Source organism: Priceomyces carsonii (genome assembly GCF_900007245.1).
Source record: "Priceomyces carsonii strain CBS4050 genome assembly, scaffold: Debaryomyces_carsonii_scaffold_7, whole genome shotgun sequence".
Lineage (NCBI taxonomy): Eukaryota > Fungi > Ascomycota > Pichiomycetes > Serinales > Debaryomycetaceae > Priceomyces > Priceomyces carsonii.
In genome coordinates, this window is record NW_026946680.1 from 130944 (window position 1) to 148980 (window position 18037).

Below are 18037 nucleotides of genomic sequence, written 5' to 3' on the forward strand. Positions count from 1 at the left end.
TATTATAGGTATGCGAGGACCGATATCAAGAGGAATATTACCTCTAGCTTACTTGTGCTCGACTAAATTTGATCAGGAATGGGATAAGGAATTAGATAGTAGCTTCTCAGCAACAGAGACAGGTAAGTTAGATCTAAGTAGAATCGGTGGTTTTACGTTAGTGCATGGTCATTTAAAGATTGACCCTGTTTCGAAAAGAATAGAAGGACTAAATATAATAAGCAATAGAGGGGATAAAGGAAGAATTCTAGTACCCAAAGGTACTTCAAGTGATACTTCAGAAGACAATAAGAGCTGGGTCCACTCTAAAGGGGAACAATCATTGAATGATGATATAGAACATAAAAGCACTTTTGGCTTATCTAACTCACTTTTTAACCATCCTTGGAGCAAGGTTACATTAGGCGAGAGCCTACTTGATGATCTAGTAGATAAGGCACTTGCAAAGGGCATGACTGAAGACGATTTGGTATCTGGATGCTTCGATTTATTGAGTCATGATACATATCCCAAGGAACTTTTGCATGAACCTAATTTTGAAAAAAAATTTAATGCGCTACGATATTCAATATTCATACCGCCTCTAAAGACTGGAATGCTGCCAGACTCACAAGACACAACCATGGGATCCTTATATGGTACTAGGATGCAGACGGTAATTTTGCTAAATAAAAACGGCGATCTCAAGTATTATGAAAGAGATCTACACCTGTCAGATATCATGGATCAACTAAAAGTATCTACGCTGAGCTTCGAGTTTAATATCGCGTAGCATAGTTAAAAGCTTTTTATAAGTAAGTCATATTTAGTGTAAATTAGAGGGTGCAGGCTTCAGTGTGTGGTTTTTTTTTTTTTTTCCCTTCCCTTATTTCACACGCACTCTAGCTTCCATCTAAAAGGAGCAATATTTACTTACAAATAATGAAAGGTAGATTAGAACATTCGTCCTCGGAGAGTCTAATATATCAAAATTTACCTTTGAAGGATTCCAAAGCGGAAAATATATCAATATTTGTTTTAATTCCAGGAAACCCAGGTTTGGTCGAATTTTATATTACTTATCTAGATCTAATTCAACAAAGTTTTAAAGACTTTGAAATTTTGGCCCTTGGGCATGCGGGATATGAGCCACCAAATGGACCTTTCAATTCCTATTCTCTAGACTTTCAAATTGAGGACAAAGTGGAAAAGCTTAAATCTAAAATAAACAATTATGAAAAACATGTTGATATCTATTTCCTTTCGCATTCTGTTGGATCATATATTACTCAGAGAATAGTAGAAAAGCTTATAAACGATAAGAAGTTTCGCGATCAGGCAGATATTAAATTCATTGGATTGATATGTCCTACCATTTATGACATCGCCAAGTCCGACTCTGGGCGGCGTTTTGTTGCTTTGCTAACACATATTCCGATTGTCGCAATTACTTTGTATTTAATCTCCTTTCTCAATCTTATACTAACGGATTCGACTGCAAAGTGGATTATCAGGCATTTCTTTATCGCGAAGCCAAAGCTTCAAGATGAAACATCTTTATCAAGCTGGGAGAATTCTGTTCAAGGCGCATTTAAGATATATAAATCTCCTACAATTGTCGAGCAAACTTTGACGCTAGCTAGTGAAGAAATGACTTGTATAAACCTGGACGACACGATAAACGATTGGTTTTTTAAAGAGTTTCCTGTAAAGAACCAAACTAAAGTTTGGGCTTTTTTTGCCAACGAGGATTATTGGGTTCACAAAAGTACCAGAGATCATTTGTTGAAACTCTATCATAACTTAAATGTTCCTAATTTGTATTTTGATGTTGGGGATATTCATGACGGTATTGGACACAGCTTTTGTGTTGACCAAAGTGTTGAGTTCTCGGAAATAACCGTGAGAACATTAAAGTCATTGTTTCCTGACCTAGCTAGCGAACAGCCATAGCTTGATGTGCACTTCTATAAGTTTTTTAATTTATTATATGCAGTAGAATGATTACGAGTCACCCACAAGTACGACTCATTTTTTGAAATTTTTTTTTTTTTTTGAGCTGAATCATGAATCATCTTATCTCAACATGAAAGGCACTCAGCGGACTATTTAAACTTACAGTGATTCACCATTTTGTTGAAAACTTAATTAGTGTGAAAATATTTTCCTGAGTGTTAACCAAGAGAAATCTTTTAAAAAAAAATGGAAGTGGACCATAAAACAAATGAGCTGGTGACCGAATCAGAAAAGACTCAGCAAAATTCAGGCGGTCAAAATAATATTGATGAAGAGTATTCTGTCAGCTCAGAACAAGCTGTTGTTGATCCAAAGGAACTTGATAGGATTTACAGAAAGCTCGATCTTCGAATTATCCCTGCCCTTTGGTGCATGTATTTTTTGACTTCGTTCGGTTCAAATTGTTATGGTGTCACATTAACCATGAATACTGCCCAAGGTCACTCACTTTCTCAAAGCTTGAACCTTGTGGGACATGATCTTTCTACTGCTTCGGCGTTATATTACGTGGGATATATCATCTTTGATGTTCCCATGAATTTAATTATGACAAAAGTCAGCCCTCAGGTTTGGCTCTCTAGAATTGTCATTACAGTGGGATTGGTGTATACATGCTACCACGCGCTACACAATAATCAAGGCCTCACGGCAGCAAGATTCATCTCAGGAATGGTTGGTGCTGGAACTTGGCCAGGGTTGAGTTATTATGTGAGCTTGTGGTATCCAAACGAGAGACTGACCAAAAGAATTGGGTACTATTTTACTGCAGCTCAGATATCGTGTGCGGTTGCAGGATTGGTATCAGCTGGATTTCAAAGAATAGATGGTGTTAAAGGTAAAACAGGTTGGCAATGGATGTACTTGTGTTATGGTGTAATCACAATTGCTGTTGGAATAGCCTTACTTTGGTGGTTACCTGATAGACCCTTTGCGCAACAAAGAAAAAGCGAAAACAAGTTTGTTAACTTCTACTATAAAGTAATGACACCGTCGCACCCTCTAAATGCATATGAGAAAGAAATTCACAGGAAAGACTTGGAACATCGTTATAAACTAATGACTTGGGGATGGAAAGATATTGTTCTTATCATTACCGATTTGAGAATTTGGCCCATTATAATTATGTACTTTGGTGTAGTTGGAACTGGGTTTGGATTAGCAGTTTTCGGTTCTACAATTATTGCTGCTGAAAACCCAAGTTTGACTTCGATTCAAGTCTCTTTGTTGTATGCACCGATTTGGTTGTTTGACTTAGGAGGTATTCTTATAATAACACCTTTTGCTGACAAGTTCAAATCCACTCGGCCCTTGATTTTTTCATTTGCCTGTTTGATAATTATGGCAGGAATGTTTGTGACGACGTTTGCACACGGGGAATGGAATAAATATGCCGGGCTTTTGATTGCAGGGTTTGGTTTAGGTCCCACAGTGCCTATCTGCATGTCTTGGTCAGCAGAAATATTCGCAGCTACATACGGAGACGTAGGTAGTGCTGTTAGTGCTGCCTTGGTGAGTGGTTTAGGAAACTTAGGATCAGTTACAGCTACTTACGCATTGTACTCAGGTTGGCCGGCTGATGAAGCAAGGTTGTATAAGTATTCCAACATGATGTTAGTAGTAATGCTTGGTGTAAGTATCATAGCCTCTGGAATATGTCATTTGCTTAAAGACAGGGTAAGAAGGGATGGTCCTAAAGCTCTTAATTTAGAAAACTCAACACTCTGAGAACCTTTTAATGCATTTAATATAAAAGTTCTATTTACATTCAAGGATGTTAAACAGAAAGCGAATACAAGACACTTAATACTACTAAAGATGTAATTTTCGTTTAATCCGTACATGGGAAAAAGGAAGTGCCATGAATTGCAAGATGAAGAATAAGAGTTGCCACATGTATTATTTCAGAGAAATCCTTCCAATATTTTTTTGGAAAGATTCTCTTTCATGACATGTCTCGTCATCAAAGAAATAAGAGTATTTGTCAGAATCAAAATATCATTTGCTCTTTTCATCTCATGTGTAGCAAAATTCTAAGCAACCTCTTCGCCTACTGTTCAGCTCCTGGTCTGTAAATATCATCCGGGCCACTCCTTTATGGAAAAAATATCTCCATTTATCTGAAAACTGCAATATTTGCTAGTGCTCAAATTTTGTTCCTTGTGAGAGTGGCTCGAAAGGGGAAGGTAATTTCGTAAATATGATTGTGCTTTTAAAAAAAACGGTGATTCTAAAGAGAATTTAGCTCCAATATTTAAGAATATTTATATCTAGAATTATCAATAATAAATTGAAGAAAACTGACTATAACTTGGATATCAAGCCTATTGTTAAGTAGAATAAAGGTGTAACTAAAGAATTGGGTCCATATTTAGTAACGTTTCTCAAATTGAATTTAAAAGTAGAATGCATATAAATCTTCGGTAATCTGCTATCAGTATTCGTAAATGCACCTTTGGCTGCTAAACATGCTTCTCACAATGCAAGTGGGTTCCTTTAGCAACTATTTTACTTATTTTACTAAATTTTATTAAAACTTTCATGTTGCAAACATTATCAGGACCTAACTGGCTATGGGTTTGAAGTAATGTAGATAAACCTACTCTAGAATCAAAATAATAAGTGGCCACTCAGAAGAAAGCCAACAGAAATACAAAAAAAAAAAAAAAAAAACTCCCGTAATTGCAATTTAATTATATCAATCAATCTTTAAACTTATATATTTCAATATAGTGCAAAAGATATCTTAATAGTAAATACTTAATCGAGTCTGAAAACTCAAGTTGAAAGGCATATTTATAATTTAACAAGGCTTGAAATTCTTTCTAATAAATGGGTGAGTAAAATGTATCTTCTTGAAGATCTTAGAAATCCAAAATCTTCAATTTTCATCTAGAGCTATTTTTACACATTCATGAGCCATACCTAAACACCTTGAGTAGCCTGATCCAGATGCACCGTAGTTATGGATAATAACAGTTCCATCCTTAGAGGTTTCTTTCTCAAGTCTGGGTCCACCTTCACGAGAGGGACGAAAGGCAGAAGCGACACGAACAATTTGTAAACCTGAAATAGAATCCAAATTGGATAACAATTGAGGACAAAGCTTTGTCGTTCTTTCCAAAATATTCAGAGTTTCATGTTGAAGAACGTCTTTATTCCAATTATATGGTTCATAGAAGCCCCCTAGAACAACCTCGTGATTTGAATCTGGTCTAACAATTACGTAAGTTGATTCATTACCCCATTGCAATATACTTTCTTTGATATGAGGTGATCTTACGACGACAACTTGTCCTCGGGTTGGAAAAACCTTTAAATCTTCAACGCCCTTCAAAGTTCGAGCTCCTAGACCTGAGCAATTGAAGACAACCTTAGTTTTCGTGTTAAACGCATCACTAATGTTCTCTAATTCTTGTTTAATAAGCGTGACACCTTTATCCACTAAAAATGATGTCAAGGTCTTTAGAAAGAGCGGTGTATTGAAACCCCATGATTTGAATCTTATTCCAATAGTCGCGTCGTTTTGGACTTCAACATATTCGAAATCCTCTGTAAAATGCTTCATTAGATTTATAGAATCAATAGGAGCATCTTTTTCCCAGAATTCGGTAGCAAAACCTTGACTGAGGCCACAATGTTCTCCAAGGAGCTCTTGAAGCCTTCCCAAATTGGAGTAAGTATATTTGTACCATTCCAATTCACGCGAATCTGTGACTTTGAGACAGTCCGTGACTGCTCCTGCGACTGGGGATGCATAGAATGAAGATAAATCCCCGGGAAAGTGTTTTGAAATGAGAGTTATTTCATTACCAGGTACGGAATTTTCGATCAAGGTATATGCAGAGGTAAGACCCATAATACCTCCTCTATAGTTATGGTCAGAAAATGTCTCAAAAGAGATACAAGAAGCTAACTTACCCAATTATAGTGTATTTTGACATGATTTGATAATGATACTCTATTAATCTAAGAAAAAATACGAAAAATATTTATACGGATGTATTACCCATCGGACTCGAATAATTTATAGACCTTCAAGCTGTGCGTATCAAAGCGGAAATCTGGTGACCCTGAGCAAGTCTGGTAGTTTCAGGGATTTTTCATATCGGAGAATTTTACTACCGATTTCCGAATCATGTAAACGTAATGACTATCAAATGTCAAACATAAAGTTTAGCAGTGGGAAAAAGAAAAATGATCAATATGCATTTAGACCCCCATGTCTTGGAAAGTTAATGTTTCTGCAATACCCATCTCAGTTTTACTTATCTCCTCTTCAAATATGCTATCGATGATACTAAAAATGGAATCATGTATAAAATATGAATCTTCGTCCAAAGGAGGTGGGGATATATCGATGGTCTTATAAATTATTGGACTGGTTCCACCACCTAAGAAATTATCTTCATTTTCATAAATTGCCTTCATCAAAAAGTTTATACACTTATTGAGCACTAACAGCGAACCTTTGAGATGAGAATGAAATTTATTGTTATAATTTCTTAGAAAATCAAGCGCACCAGATACATATTGCAAGTCTTGTTCAAGCGAGTTGGATAATATTTGAAGATCTAGACCTCTTTTGCTTAATGAAGACATCCACTGATATCCTACTAAAAGACATAAGGTTGAATGGTACACAAAATAAACATATGGACTCGAATGATAATTTGACCTAGTGCTTTCATTCACTACTTTGAGTAATTCGTACATCAAGATTGACGATTTAATACACTGTTGTATCAAGGAAAATACCGACGGTTGCTCCTTGAATATTTTCCCATGTTCTGTAGCATATAATAGATAAGGAAAAAGAATAGATTCATGGTAATAATGAAAAGTCAACTTTAGACGAAAAATATAGGGTGACATCAAGTCCAGTGGTCTACTTACACATGACTCAATTTTGTTGTTTAGTAATAAGAATCTCTCTTTAATTTCTAAGGCTTGTGAGATATTTTTGTCTAGAAATAGTTGCTCATAGGATGTGACACTGTTCTGAAATTCTAGGGAGAAATGATATATTTTATTAAGATCAATGCTTCTTTCAAAAAAGATCTTATACTGTCTATCTCCAACATCATTAAAGTTGGGATAACTAGTAGTAATTTCATTAGGTCGAATGGCTATGGACCTTCCCATACGCCCACTGAATTGGAGCATTCTTTGGTATAATGCCCACCAAATAATTTGGCAATCGAACACTTCATTTTCATCTCTCAAGTATTTAGTTACCGACAGCCGATGAATTCCTAGACTATGAGCATGCGAAAGAGCAATCTCAGATAATACATAACCACTTTCACCGTATTCACAATAGTCTAAATATAATATGAACAATAATAAGCACTTGATACTGTTGAGAGAGGGAAGCATTACAATATCTGCCATTGAAGACCTCACAAGCTCAAGATGATTTTTAATTATTATATCGTCGAATTTTGAAGATTCACTGGGTGGTTGAAAATACTTACCTATAATCCAGATGAGACATATGCACAATATTGGAATTTTAGGAATTTTAGGAATTTTCTGCTCTTCAATCCCATCATATTTAAGTTGACTCCAAAACATACCGCAAAGTGACCTAAAATTATGTTCATCGAAGCAAAAGCAAAATGGATGAACATTATTAAAGAAGGAATCGACGTATCCGTTAAGCTCTTCTTCAAGGTGTATGATATTTCCGAAAGTTTCCTTTAAATTTAAGAACTCGTAAGAGTGATCCAAAGAGCGTATAACATGCTGACTCCGTAAGGCGTTTTGATACTGATCCTTTTTCACTTGTGGCAATCTCTCCGATTTTTCCAAGGTTTCATTCATCACCTTAAAAATAGTAGATGTCTCTCCAAACAACCCTACATAATGCAAGTTTTCTTCTCTTCCTGCTAAGAAAATATCTTTATCTTCCAGTCTTATTGTAATTGGGTTGTTGTCACAATTGATTTCTTCTTCAGTTACGTCATACGAAATATAAGAACTAGGGTCAAACCTCTTCGATGTCGTTAAAGACCGCGCAATGTTTTCTAACTCTTGTATTTCACCTTTGTTGAGACCGTTTCTGGATGGCATGTTTGCACCAACAGAGATGCCTAAATTAATTAATTCATCGATACTGTTAATGTCAACGTCTGGAAAAGCGGCTTTTACGATTGAAAATAAACATTTGTAGTGTAATCCTAAACTCTCTGATGGAATCTTCCTTTTTTTTCTCTGTATAGTAACTCTGCATTCTTGATTCACTTTCTTGCATTGTACACACGAACCTTTAGATCCCAAAGGATCACCATTTTCTCGTATGCAAGCTTTTTTCTGCCTTTTGCAACGATCACAGCTTAAAACTGAGTTACGTCTTTTATTAAAAGGTACAACTCTTCTTTTACAACCTCTAATGTTGATGCCTGTTGTATCACACATGGCTGAAAGTATCGTTTTCAATTTGTTTAGCTCAAAAAGGATTAATGATATACAATGGGTAGCTCTGCCTATAATGGGGTTCGAGCAGCTCACTATAAGGTTGCTACTCTCCTAGGATAAACAACTTCTGTTCAAGATAGTGGGAGTGATTACTTTCTAGGTAACGTGAGTTTGTTGTCGTTATCAGAGTGGAGTCATGCAACGCGATCGGAAATATGTGTATCATTTCCCGACCTAAGCTTATCGCAGCACTACTCTAAACGGAAACAAGTTGATAAATTTTCACTCGTTGAATCACTCACGTACTACAGAGACATCAGATAGTATAAAAGAGTCAGAAAAGTGGCAAAAGCAAGACATTATCTTGTTTCAAAGAAATTCGATGTCGCCTGTAACAAGCGGTAACGCTGCTGAGATATTGAATCTGATCTTAGAGAGACAACCAATAGTGGACACACACAATGACTTTCCTTATTTATTGAGAGTTCAATTAAGGAATGAACTCAAAGCTAATAAAGAATTCGATTTTGACCAAAAGCTTACTTCGCATACGGATCTATCAAAACTTCGAAAGGGACGGGTAGGAGTTCAGTTTTTCAGCTGTTTTATTGATTGTCCAGAGGATAATTATGCTTACTCTGACTTCAACTTAAAGAATTCTATGGTCAGGGATACTCTTGAGCAAATTGATGTCACGGGGCGTCTTATAAAAGCTTCATCAGATGATTTGGTTTTTGTTCAGACTGCGGACGATGCCTTAGCTGCCTACAAAAGTGGTAAAATAGCAATTGCATTGGGAATTGAGGGCTTACATCAAGTGGATACATCTTTAGCCGTTCTAAGACAATATTATAAACTTGGAGTTAGATATGCAACCTTAACACATTATTGCAGTAACCCATTCGCTACTTCTTCAAGTACTGTCTTTCACGGCAAGAAGGATAAGGGTTTGAGCTCATACGGAGAATCTGCAGTGAAAGAAATGAACAGGCTAGGGATGATGGTGGATTTATCGCATGTTAGTTATAACACTGCAAAAAGAGTTTTGAAGATATCTCAAGCTCCTGTTATCTTTTCTCATTCCTCTGCCTATTCTTTGAACTCCCATGAGAGAAACGTGAAAGACGATGTTTTAATGGACGTTGCAAAGAATGGAGGTGTCGTTCAAGTTAACTTCTTCCCTGATTTCATTGCTCCCAAGGATGGCCTGCGTGCAACTATCGACGATGCTGTTAATCATATCTTTCACATTGCTAATGTAGCTGGCTGGGATTGTGTAGGTTTCGGCTCAGATTTTGAAGGAATACCATATGCTCCCTCTGGATTAGAAGACGTATCGAAGTATCCAGATTTGATATATAAATGCATACAAAGAGGCGCTACTTCTGAACAGATTGAGGGCCTTATAGGAGGCAATTTATTTAGGGTATGGAAAGAATGCGAGGCGGTCGCTACTAAGTTGCAAGAAAAGAGTGAATCTATCGCGGAAAAGGAATGGCCAGACCGCATATGGGAAGAGCCTGAAAGTGCCAAAGGTTTAGTTGAACTCTATCCAGGATCCAAAAAGCTTCATGAAGATACTACTTTCTGGAAAAAGAAATATTTTGATTAAATATCACCATTGAAATGCAAAAACCATTCGTAATATATAAACTGTAATTCTTTCGTAAAATTTGAAGAGAAATATATTGCGCTCCAGCTCATTTCTGAACAGATACTTCATTAAATAACTCAAGCTATATTCAATACATTTTCATTTCTTGGTTTGGCCACAAGCTAAGATACATTAACTAAAGGAAATCACACGCTACTAGACATTATATAGCAATATTTAAATAACACTATTACGGAGCATATTCATCAATTACCGATCTAGGTACTGAATACTTACCAATAGGACTATACTCAATTGACTCAAAAGCTGAACCAAAAGCTTTAGGCCCACCGAGATCGATTCCTCTTTGAGTATCCGTCCATAGATTACTTGGTGAAATTGCGATTACAAAAACTATTAAGCCATACCTGTAGTCCTGAGTTCCGACAGCCTCGCCTGTGTCTGCATCACAAACACAAATGAGATCAGGGACAGAACAGATGACTTTTTCCTCATCTTGATTTTTTTTATAACATAAAATATTCTCGTTCTTGAATGGCATTCTGTAAGTAACTTTAGAGTCATCAACACTTTCTAAAACTGCCTCCCCATATGTGTAGCCCCTTATAATTTTTCTCTCAATTTCAATAAATTTACCTGTGAATAAGTGTTTAGCTGATTGGCTAGACCCCACAGCTTCTATGATTCTTTTAGGAAGGTCTTCTATTTCACATTGAGAGCGAGCGATCATCACCGCCTTACCTATTCTCCAGGCCAAGGACGTAGAATTTTTCACGGTCCGACTATTGACCTGTTCTATTGTCATAGAGTTATTTGTGGTGCCCACATTCACCCCAGAATAAACATAAGCATCTCTGGAGATATTTTCAAGTTGCATATCATTCTTTGCACTAGTCATAAGCAAGTTATTGCCATTCCCGTCACAGGAAGCAGCATGTGAAAATGCTCTTGAGTCGCAGCTGAAAACAGTAGGTAAAGTCTGCCACATTGTTGGATAGGCTCTACCCATCAAATCTGTATCTAATACTGGAATGTTCAAATGGCCACCAATTATCAATCCCTGCAAACCATTATCACCACCTATTTCTAAAGGAAATACTGCGTCTGGTTTTTCATATCCTTCCCATTTCGATAATAGTTTTACACTTTCTAAAAGTTCATTGCCTCTAAGCTTCTCTCCAGTGACGGTTGGTGATCCTCTGAAAGCTACATTCACAATTTTATACTTATCATTATTTACTTCTTTTCTTAAATCCTCCGGATCGACCACTCGAATCACCGTTCCATTTCGAACCATGTTTTTCAATTGAATATATGATCCATGAGGATCCCCACCGCCACCACAACCTAATATGTAAGCTCCTATGACGATATAATCGAGATCGGGTTCTGTAATAATCCACTCCTTGCCCTTATTTACAGTCGGAGAATAGTTCAAATGATCAAATACTTCTTCGACGTTCTCACTCTTTGAAGATTCAAATAAGGAATTTTTCACAATATTTGCATTTGAAGTGTCATATTCATCAAATTTAGACTCGAAGTTAGACATAGTTTCCTTAAGTCTCTTGAAATCAACATCACCTACCGCTTTCACCTGGAACTTGTAAATTCTATCTGTATAAGGAACAGGCTCGGAGGCAATATTAACGAATACTACTGAATCTCTTAAGGCTCCTTTCGCAACAAGCTTGTCGACAGTCTCTTCTTTGAGAGACTCTATCGCTGCATCCCTTTCAGCACTAAGACTAATAGGAGAAAATTTGACACTTTCATAAGATAACTTAGGTAGAGCTGCACCAATAGCATTAGCTATTTGATAGAATTTGGGTCTTATTACAGTAGAAGCACCTTCTAAACATTCTGGAGCAATAAACGACCCTCCTCCAACTAAAACAACGGGTAATGGGTCTGGCGAAGTTCTCATTTTGTCAATGATTGACTCTAGCATCTTTTTTACTTTCTCAGAATAGAGCTCAAGAAATGATATTGAGAAAACTCCGCTTATTCTCCTCGGATCCCCCATATGAGATAACTGATCAAAATCATTATTCTTCAAAGAGATTGCAACAGCTGCGTCTGTAGCCGTAACGGTATTCCCACCAAATAAAATTGACTTCTCTAATATTTCAGAGCCGACTGAATCCGGTCCTACTGATAAAGAGTTTTTTTCTTCTCTGATTATTGATCCACCCCCTAAACCTATACTTCTTACGCATGGCATGGAGAAATTTGTTCGAACTCCGCCAACGTATGAATACGTAGAGCTCTGTCTTGGAAAACCAGACGAGAGCAACATACCAACGTCAGTCGTAGTTCCCCCGATATCAACAACCATCACATTTTGGTTCTGAGTTGTGTTGTCAGAAGAGCAAAGAAAGGCAGCACCTCGCATGGAATTGGTGGCTCCGGAAGAAAAAGTTCTTATTGGAGTCTTTAAGGCATCCTTCGATGTCAAAACAGAACCATCGTTTTGAGTAAGTAAGACAGGACAGTTAATGTTTACTTCTCTAATGGCTCGATTGAAAGAAGAAATGATCTTTTTGGCAAAGTTCATTACAGAGGCATTTAATATAGCAGCGTTTTCTCTTTCTAAAAATCCAATGCCTGAAAGTTCATGAGACAATACCAAGCTAACTTCTGGAAGTTCATGTCTAACGATTTCTGCAACTTTTAGTTCTTGTTGGTTATTCATGCAAGAGAAGATTCCAACAATTGCCACTGCGAGTATTCCAAGCTCCTTGATTTGCTTACAGTGTTGTCTTATTTCCTCCTCACATAAGGAATTGATTTCAGTCCCATCAACCTGATAACCTCCAGAAAGATATGCGTGGTAACCGTTACATATTTCTTTCAAACTTTCCAGAAATTCACTGAACGGAGGAGCTGACTTAGAATAGGAACTGCATAAACGAAGAACAGCTACTTTATCAAGCCTAGCACTATCTTCTTCAATAACAGCATTGATAAAGTGTGTAGTCCCAATAGTAACAGACACAACATCTTTTTTTGAAAACTCTCCTGACTCGAAAAGCTTGTCGATAGCAGTTTCAATTCCATTAGAAACATCAGAAGTCGTAGAAGATTTATTCCAGGCAAGAACCCCACGATTATCGCAGTTTATCTGAGAAACATCCAATAGTACTGAATCTGTGTTCGTTCCTCCAACATCAACTCCAACCAAATATTGACGTTCTTTCGTCATCTTGAATGTTTCGGTTGATAAATGAGCCAATAGAAAATAAAACGAACGAGAATTAAAACTCTATTTATAATCCAGCGAAGTGTAATTAAAAATTCTAATAAGGCATGATTTCATATAAGATTAGATTTGGGGATTGGAATAACATTGTTTTCTCTTGATGTTGTCTTTAATTGGCTTGCGCTCAGTTCTTCACAAATATCCGACTGCAGGATTGCAGCCTCGATCAAAATATTATAGATAATGATAGATATAAGTCGGAATAGTTTTCACAATTTTCCGAAACTTGGACAGACTTCTTATCGATAGTTAAACATTAATAATTTATATTGCAATGTGCTTATAAAGTAGAGAATCTAAAATATATATAGATGGCATGAAGTTCTTGCATTTTTTTAATTAGAATACAATTTAACTTGCTAAACAGCAGAACGGCAGAATGTTCGAAAAAATTAAAGAAATTATCGTGCTAAAGGAATCTACAGATTTGAACAATCCCGACTTAATACCATTACCACCCAGTAGACGACTCTGGAATCTCTTTGGGTATCTTACTTATTGGGGACTCGGTAATCTAACAATTTCGATATGGATGGGGGCATCTTCCCTCTTATCATTAAATTTGAATGTGAGTCAGACCATGGGTGTCATTGTCGTCGGGAACTTCATAATTAACGTGTTGGCAGTGCTCAATGGGCAAATCGGAACTGATAATCACATCGGCTTCTCTATTTCTCAGCGAGTCATATTTGGCATGAAAGGATCGTCTATCGGTATCTTCATTAGAATAGTGTTGTCTGTTGTTTGGTTTGCATCCCAGGCTTGGATTGGAGGACTATGCGTAAATTGCGTGATATCTTCCTTTAGTAAGCACTATTTGTATTTACCTAACACATTCCCTGAGCTGGTTAACATGACTTCAAAGGAGCTCATTGGTTTCGTATTATTCCAAATAATTTCTGTACCATTCTTATTCATAAAGCCAGAAAGATACGACAAAGTGCTAGGCGCCGCCTCTTTTGTAACATTTTTCGTGTCATTAGGGATAGTTTCGTGGGCAGTGACAGAAAATCATGGTAATGGTCCTTTGATGTCAGGAAAGATTGAACTCACGAGATCTGAAACTTCTTGGGCATGGATATACGGCATCACTTCTTGGTATGGTGCTTTGGCTGCTGGAGTAACAAATCATCCCGACTTCACGAGGTTTGCTAAGACACCAAGTGCACCCTTAATAGGAACGATTGTTGGTTGCAATGTATTTGGCATAATAACACCATTGATGGGGACAGTTACAGCTTCGGCTTTAGAAGAGAAGTATGGAGAACAATATTGGATGCCTACAAGTATCATCAACTTATGGATGGAAACAAATTATACACCAAAGGCTAGGGCGGGAGCTTTCTTTGCGGGCTTGGCGTACACTTTTTCTCAAGCCAGTTATAATACGTATGGTAATGGGTTTGCAGGAGGAATGGATCTATCTGGTCTTTTTTCAAAGTCGTCTAAAATTTTTAATATTAGAAGAGGATCAATTTTCGTAGCTTTATTATCTTGGGTCGTCCAGCCTTGGTTAATGTATAATACGTCTTCCACCTTTGTCACCGTTATGTCCTCTTTCTCAGTTTTCATGACACCGTTAATTGCGATTGTGATATGTGACTACTGGCTAATACGAAAAAGAAAACTTAAATTGAAAGATCTTTACTCAAGCGAACTGAGCGGCTCATATCATTTCTATCACGGAGTAAATATTAGAGCAGTTGTTTCATGGCTCTTAGGGTTTATCTGGGGTGTTCCGGGACTTGCTGCTGCTGCAAATCCCAAATTGTCAATTCCACAAGGATTACACAACTACTATAAAGGAAGCTTATTTTTTGGGTTTTGCATTGCTTTCGTTTTATATTATATTTTCTGTTTAGTTTGGCCCATTTCTGACGCTGGGTCGTTTGATAAAGTAGATTACTATGGAACGTATACAGAAGCAGAAGCAATAAAGAAGAACATGATCCCATTCGACGTTAAAGTGTTTGAGTCGGAAGACAAAGATACTCAACTTAGAGTTGTAACGTCCCATCCTGAGCTCAAGGATCATGTTTCTATGACTGTGTCTACTTCAGCTTTGAGCGGGAATACCAGCTTGTAGTGCAAACTATGAACTTGGTAAAGTAATCTTCTGCGTGTAATTACACTTGCATAAACTTAAGGGAGACAAGTGTGAGGTTGGATCTATTTTCTCGGGTAGAGCTCATAATTTGAATTTAATAATTGGATTTATGTTCTTAAAACCGTAAACATATTCAATTGATTAAAAGTGATTTCTAGGACAATGTTCTCGGACCGACCGTTCCATAATAGATTAACCGATTAGACTAAATTTGCACCAAGAGAGTTATCGCTTATTAAAGGCGATTCGAGTCATTAACGGATCATTTGTGACCCACTAAAAGATTCAAGTTTCATGCTTTGTTCCTTTGTTCGTCAATAGAGTTCTGGACTGTTGATGTAATAATTGTTGCGATCAACCAGTCCCTAGGCAAGTTTGATAGAACTCCGAGAACAAGTTTAGTTAACTCATTTAATACGACAACTTTCAAGCGCTTAGGAAAATAAAATAGCTCTATAAAAACTAACGTTACTGGTCTGTGTAAACATTTGATTCGCTTAGATCTTCAATTATATCAAGTACTTGGCTCGTTCTCTTACAGAACTGGCGAGATAATTTATAAGCAAGATTACATAATCATGTGGAACCATATATATTAAACATATTCTTACCCTTGCTCTCTTTTTTGGTAAAAATATATCAGCAAAAAAAGAGAAGTGAAACTTATTAGAAATGTCGTCGGATCAAGAGGCTATTAAGAATGGTTCACCAGCCATGGCGAAATTCAATGAACGTTCAGATAAGGCTTATCGGGAGATGGAAAAGGAAAGAATCAATAAGGTGAAACTGTTGCATAGCGCACTGTCAAAAGAGAAGTCAAACGAGGCTGCTTTACTTACAGGTTCTACAGACATGGAAAAGTTTAGTAGCATTGAAGAGATTCCCTATCCAACTTTAGAGGATGACAAAATAATTGTCAAGGCAATTGCGTACGCCGCAAACCCGACGGATTGGAAACATGCAGTTTTTAAGATAGGTACACCCGGTTCAATTGCTGGTTCTGATGTTAGCGGTATAGTTGAAGAAGTTGGTAAATCTGTTAAAGGGTTCGAAGTAGGAGACGTTGTGTCAGTTACAATGCATGGTAATGCTAGCAAGACTTCGGGTGCATTTGCTAAACATGTGTTGGCAAACCCTGCTTTAACATTTAAGTACCCCAAGTCACAGATCAAGGAAGAAGCTTTGTCTTTAGGTGACCATCCCGCCTCTTTGATTAACACATTCGAAGGTGCAGCTTCTGTGACGTTGGGTCTCAGCACAGTTGGTATGGCTCTTTCGTTCAACCTTGGTATCAAACCACATAAATCAGAAAATGCTTCGAAATTCATTTTGATTTGGGGTGGTGCCACAGCTACTGGAATATTAGCAATTCAAGTCGCAAAACAGATTTATGGTTTGAAAGTAATCACTACTGCATCATCAAAGCACCATCAATTATTGAAGTCCTTGGGTGCAGATGAGACTTTTGACTACAAAGAATCTAGTGTAATCGAAGATATCAAGAGCGTTGCAAACGGTAAAATCCTGTATGCATTTGATACCGTATCAGAACCCGAAACGTGGCAACAGACTTATGATGCTACTGAAGGATCTGAAAACGTGTCTCTCGATAATCTACTTAGTTTATCAGAGAAGGATGTCAAAGTTAAATCTCAAAGGGCAGTGAAATTCTCTGCGACACTTGTCTATTTGACTGATGGTGGTTCTCATTTCGGTCTACCAGCGAGTGCTGAGATCGCCAAGGACCATTTGTATTTTAAGAATGAGCTTTTAACTCCTCATCTCAAAACAATCAAGAATGCACCACTTAAAGTTTTGGAAGCGGGACTTGATTCAGTTAATCCTGCTATGAAGCTCTTGAAAAATAATGAGGTTAATGGAGAAAAGATTGTATTCAGGTCTTAGAATAAGTCTTGCATGTAAATTTTGCAGCCCTGTTGCTAGTTTGTGAGTTATTCTATATGCAATATATGAACACTACATTTAAAATCCTTAACATAGTACTAAACAGTAGATGGTTAATTTCACTTGGGATTCACAGCACCGACAAGTCTCGAGATAGTTCATTTTCTTAAAACCTTGTCTCTACTACTCTTCTATCCCTGCGCTATTTCCTTGTTTATAGTTTTATAGTACTTATTTGGTCCATCAAAAAGTTTTTTTTTTTTATTTTAAGTTTTCAATAATTTCTTTCTTTCTTTCTTTCATTTACTGCTTTTTGTTGAATTCACTATAGGTTTCTTAAAACATCAACTGTAATCAATTACTTAGCTGAATTATGTATTAGTCTTGTTTTCCTATCAATTTCTTGCGCTAGCTACCAGGCTATTGGTTTCAACTGAAGTATTTCCTCGATATTATCTCGTTGACTTGTCAAAGGCGACGGGGCCTTTCTTGTACTAAGAAAAATATGATTGACATGGTTTACAGTTCGAACTTGAATATGTGTGATCTTGCTTTTCTCTGTAATCAGCTGATCAGTTTCTGTGCGATCGTAACTTTTTTTGAATCAATTGTTCGACAATGTGACTATGCGGCACTCTATCCTAACGGCTCCAAGTCGAAAAATTTTAATATTACTAATTGAAGACACTTGTATATGCATGTAATATAAAGGGGCCAGTGAATTGGCATAAGTGAA

The 18037-nt window shown here is 37.0% G+C and overlaps 9 protein-coding genes across 9 annotated transcripts; 6 read left to right on the forward strand and 3 right to left on the reverse strand.

The window, feature by feature from the left end:
* Positions 1–10: 10 nt before the first annotated feature.
* PRCAT00005864001 (uncharacterized protein) lies at positions 11–772 on the forward strand (the record flags this gene model as incomplete). Its single annotated transcript, XM_062955969.1, has 1 exon — positions 11–772. The coding sequence occupies one exon, from the start codon at positions 11–13 to the stop codon at positions 770–772; it is 762 nt and encodes a 253-aa protein (XP_062812519.1).
* Positions 773–921: 149 nt separating this feature from the next.
* PRCAT00005865001 (uncharacterized protein) lies at positions 922–1932 on the forward strand (the record flags this gene model as incomplete). The annotated part of the gene is made up of 1 exon (XM_062955970.1): positions 922–1932. The coding sequence occupies one exon, from the start codon at positions 922–924 to the stop codon at positions 1930–1932; it is 1011 nt and encodes a 336-aa protein (XP_062812520.1).
* Positions 1933–2181: 249 nt separating this feature from the next.
* Positions 2182–3720, forward strand: PRCAT00005866001 (uncharacterized protein; the record flags this gene model as incomplete). Its single annotated transcript, XM_062955971.1, has 1 exon — positions 2182–3720. The coding sequence occupies one exon, from the start codon at positions 2182–2184 to the stop codon at positions 3718–3720; it is 1539 nt and encodes a 512-aa protein (XP_062812521.1).
* A 1153-nt stretch (positions 3721–4873) lies between these two features.
* PRCAT00005867001 (FAD-dependent oxidoreductase) lies at positions 4874–5851 on the reverse strand (the record flags this gene model as incomplete). Its single annotated transcript, XM_062955972.1, has 1 exon — positions 4874–5851. One exon carries the CDS (start codon positions 5849–5851, stop codon positions 4874–4876), a length of 978 nt encoding a protein of 325 aa, XP_062812522.1.
* A 353-nt stretch (positions 5852–6204) lies between these two features.
* Positions 6205–8412, reverse strand: PRCAT00005868001 (uncharacterized protein; the record flags this gene model as incomplete). The annotated part of the gene is made up of 1 exon (XM_062955973.1): positions 6205–8412. The coding sequence occupies one exon, from the start codon at positions 8410–8412 to the stop codon at positions 6205–6207; it is 2208 nt and encodes a 735-aa protein (XP_062812523.1).
* Positions 8413–8794: 382 nt separating this feature from the next.
* On the forward strand, positions 8795–10024 carry PRCAT00005869001 (dipeptidase; the record flags this gene model as incomplete). The annotated part of the gene is made up of 1 exon (XM_062955974.1): positions 8795–10024. One exon carries the CDS (start codon positions 8795–8797, stop codon positions 10022–10024), a length of 1230 nt encoding a protein of 409 aa, XP_062812524.1.
* Positions 10025–10256: 232 nt separating this feature from the next.
* Positions 10257–13232, reverse strand: PRCAT00005870001 (hydantoinase/oxoprolinase family protein; the record flags this gene model as incomplete). Its single annotated transcript, XM_062955975.1, has 1 exon — positions 10257–13232. The coding sequence occupies one exon, from the start codon at positions 13230–13232 to the stop codon at positions 10257–10259; it is 2976 nt and encodes a 991-aa protein (XP_062812525.1).
* A 436-nt stretch (positions 13233–13668) lies between these two features.
* Positions 13669–15375, forward strand: PRCAT00005871001 (nucleobase cation symporter-1 family protein; the record flags this gene model as incomplete). The annotated part of the gene is made up of 1 exon (XM_062955977.1): positions 13669–15375. One exon carries the CDS (start codon positions 13669–13671, stop codon positions 15373–15375), a length of 1707 nt encoding a protein of 568 aa, XP_062812526.1.
* Positions 15376–16068: 693 nt separating this feature from the next.
* Positions 16069–17301, forward strand: PRCAT00005872001 (zinc-binding alcohol dehydrogenase family protein; the record flags this gene model as incomplete). Its single annotated transcript, XM_062955978.1, has 1 exon — positions 16069–17301. The coding sequence occupies one exon, from the start codon at positions 16069–16071 to the stop codon at positions 17299–17301; it is 1233 nt and encodes a 410-aa protein (XP_062812527.1).
* Between the last annotated feature and the right edge of the window lie 736 nt (positions 17302–18037).